This window comes from Vigna radiata, unplaced genomic scaffold (assembly GCF_000741045.1).
Source record: "Vigna radiata var. radiata cultivar VC1973A unplaced genomic scaffold, Vradiata_ver6 scaffold_263, whole genome shotgun sequence".
Taxonomy (NCBI): domain Eukaryota; kingdom Viridiplantae; phylum Streptophyta; class Magnoliopsida; order Fabales; family Fabaceae; genus Vigna; species Vigna radiata.
Window position 1 is genome coordinate 256087 of NW_014543979.1, and position 2414 is coordinate 258500.

Consider the following 2414-nt stretch of genomic DNA (forward strand, 5'->3'; position numbering starts at 1 on the left):
TGACGATGTAATTTCTTGTAATAATTGGATTGATGATAAAATGACATTAATTAAGATATAATTAAGAATGGTAATACAAGAAGAAGAAGAAGAGTACAAGAGAAAGAAAGAAAAGACAGAGACAGTGGAGAGGGCCCTTATTTACCTACGTCGTTGTGGTTGTGGTGGTAAGATTGGGCAGACAGCAAACATTACTACGTAGGAATTAAGAATGATAGTTTTAGATTACACGTTTAGGAAGAATATGAAGAGGATTCCTCTTGTGCACTGTGAGTCCTGGATCTGTTAAAACATCCAAGTCTTCTGGTTTCATTCCTGCTGGCAGTTCCCAATCGAATGCATTCAGAAGATTCGCCAGAATCAAATCCAACGAAGCAATCGCCATAGGCATCCCAGGACAAACTCTACGACCAGAACCGAACGGAAGAAACTCATAATCTGTCCCTCTGAAAGTTACGCTGCTATCCATGAACCTCTCCGGATAATACTCAAATGGGTTTTTCCAGTTGTTTTCGTCCTTATGAATCGCCCAAGCATTCACGTACAATGTTGTCTTCGCAGGAATTTCGTAACCTCCTATCACGCAATCCTCGTTTGTTTCTCTCTGCACGAGAATTGGCCCTGGTGGATAGTATCTGAATGTCTCTTTTATCACCGCCCTCAGATACGGCAGATTCTGAACATCTTCATCGTCCAGAAATTCCTTTCCACCTGCCTTACCCCTGATTTCAGCTTGAAGTTTCTTCATCACTCTTGGATTCTTTAGTAGGGCAGTCATATTCCACACCAAGGAGGCCGAACTTGAATCTGTTGATGCCAGAAGCAAGTCCTGAACACACAACATAAGTTAGTTATTTATTTATTTAGTTAGTTAGTTAGTTATATTTGGTGAGTGAGTGGAGTTAGGTAAGATGATAGATAGCGATGGTAAAAGTACGCAATGATTTGTTACGGAAATAATAAATGAGAATAAAAGGAAGAAGGTGCAAACAAACCATGAGGATGGCCTTGACGACGTCGTCTGTGAGTTCGACGGAACTGGTACGCTGCTTCTGAAGTTGAAGAATGATATCTGTGATATCTGTGTTCTCTGGAGTGACTACTCTATTGGGATCAAGGTGTTCATCAATGGCGTCCTGGAAGAAGCTATCAACCTCCTGGAAAATAGCACGAAGACGAGCCTTCTTTCCTGTGACAGTATCGATCCAACCCAAGGAAGGAATGAAATCAGAGAAAAAGAAGGCAACCATCATCTCTTGGCAGCCTTTGAGTAGGGAATAGAATCTACTCCCATCGGCTTCGTTATCTTCGTAGCTTCTCCCAAACAGTATTCTACATATGATAGTGCTTGTAAGGGAAATAGTCGCTTCGGTAAAGTTATAAAGCTTTCCGGATGAAGCGTTCCTCGAAATTCTTTTCATCATATCCTTCAACTCACTGTGTCTTATTGGGGAAAATGTTGCGACCTGTTTCTGGCTAAGGACATTCAGCACGCAGATCTTTCTGATCTCTCTCCAGAACTCACCGTAAGGAGAGAATATAACATCGTAGCCTTTGAAGAACAAAGTTTGTTGGCCAAGCAGTTTAGGTCTTCCACAGCACTCGAGGTCACGGTCTTTCAACACCTCTCTGGCCAATTCAGATGTGCAAACGGCAATGGCTTTCCTTGATCCAAATCTAAGGGAAACAATGGGTCCGTATTTCTTTGACAGTTCCCACAGCTGCAGATGAAGAGTGGTACTGTCCACATGAAGAAGGTTCCCTACTATGGGAAGCCCTCTTGGACCAGGTGGAAACCGTGAATTCTTCTCCTTTTTCAGGTTTTGAAAAAGGATTAACAGAAGAAGAGGAAGAAAGAGGTATGCAACAGTTACAAGTGGTGCAACCATTTTGCAAGACCAAAGAGGTGCAAGACCAAGTGCTGCAAGACCAAGAGTTGCAAGGAAACTGTGGCCTGGAAGCAAACACTACTTCCTCACCCTTATATCATACTACACCCACCCTTCCCTCTACAAAATGACAAAGCAGCATTAAATGCTTTCGTAATATTTAAATTTGTTTTATAAAACTAATTTGTCCATGCACAATCATGCAGGTATGGACCAACCCTGTTATATTATTTCCAACTACTAAAACTCAACGTGAGGCATTCAATTTAAATTTATTTTAATTATCTTTCCCTCTGTGGACCCACTTCATCACACCAACAAAACATCTCCTCCATGTGAGGATCACCCTTCATAGGGTTACATTAAATTGTATTTTTATCCTTTTATAATATATGTTTTTATAATATTTATTAATTACTTTCTCACGTGTTAATAAAATTGGGACCACCCTAACTACCAAAACAGAGCTTCACCTCCATGAGTTGCATTTCGAATGTAATTATGCATTAGCCACTGTACAAGAGG

General features: G+C 40.8%; 1 protein-coding gene across 1 annotated transcript; it reads right to left on the reverse strand.

Annotated features, from left to right (window-relative positions):
* LOC106755093 (cytochrome P450 83B1) lies at nucleotides 1-1971 on the reverse strand. Its single transcript, XM_014637189.2, has 2 exons — nucleotides 996-1971; nucleotides 1-829 (listed from the first exon to the last, which is right to left on the reverse strand). The coding sequence occupies exons 1-2, from the start codon at nucleotides 1887-1889 to the stop codon at nucleotides 221-223; spliced, it is 1503 nt and encodes a 500-aa protein (XP_014492675.1). The 5' UTR covers nucleotides 1890-1971; the 3' UTR covers nucleotides 1-220.
* Nucleotides 1972-2414: the final 443 nt, after the last annotated feature.

Excerpts from the sequence above, each read along its gene's own strand:
- LOC106755093 (XM_014637189.2), bottom strand. The coding sequence starts at position 1,889 with ATGGTTGCACCACTTGTAACTGTTGCATACCTCTTTCTTCCTCTTCTT. Across the intron at positions 830-995 it reads TCGTCAAGGCCATCCTCATG|GACTTGCTTCTGGCATCAAC; the intron begins GTTTGTTTGCAC and ends TTGTGTGTTCAG.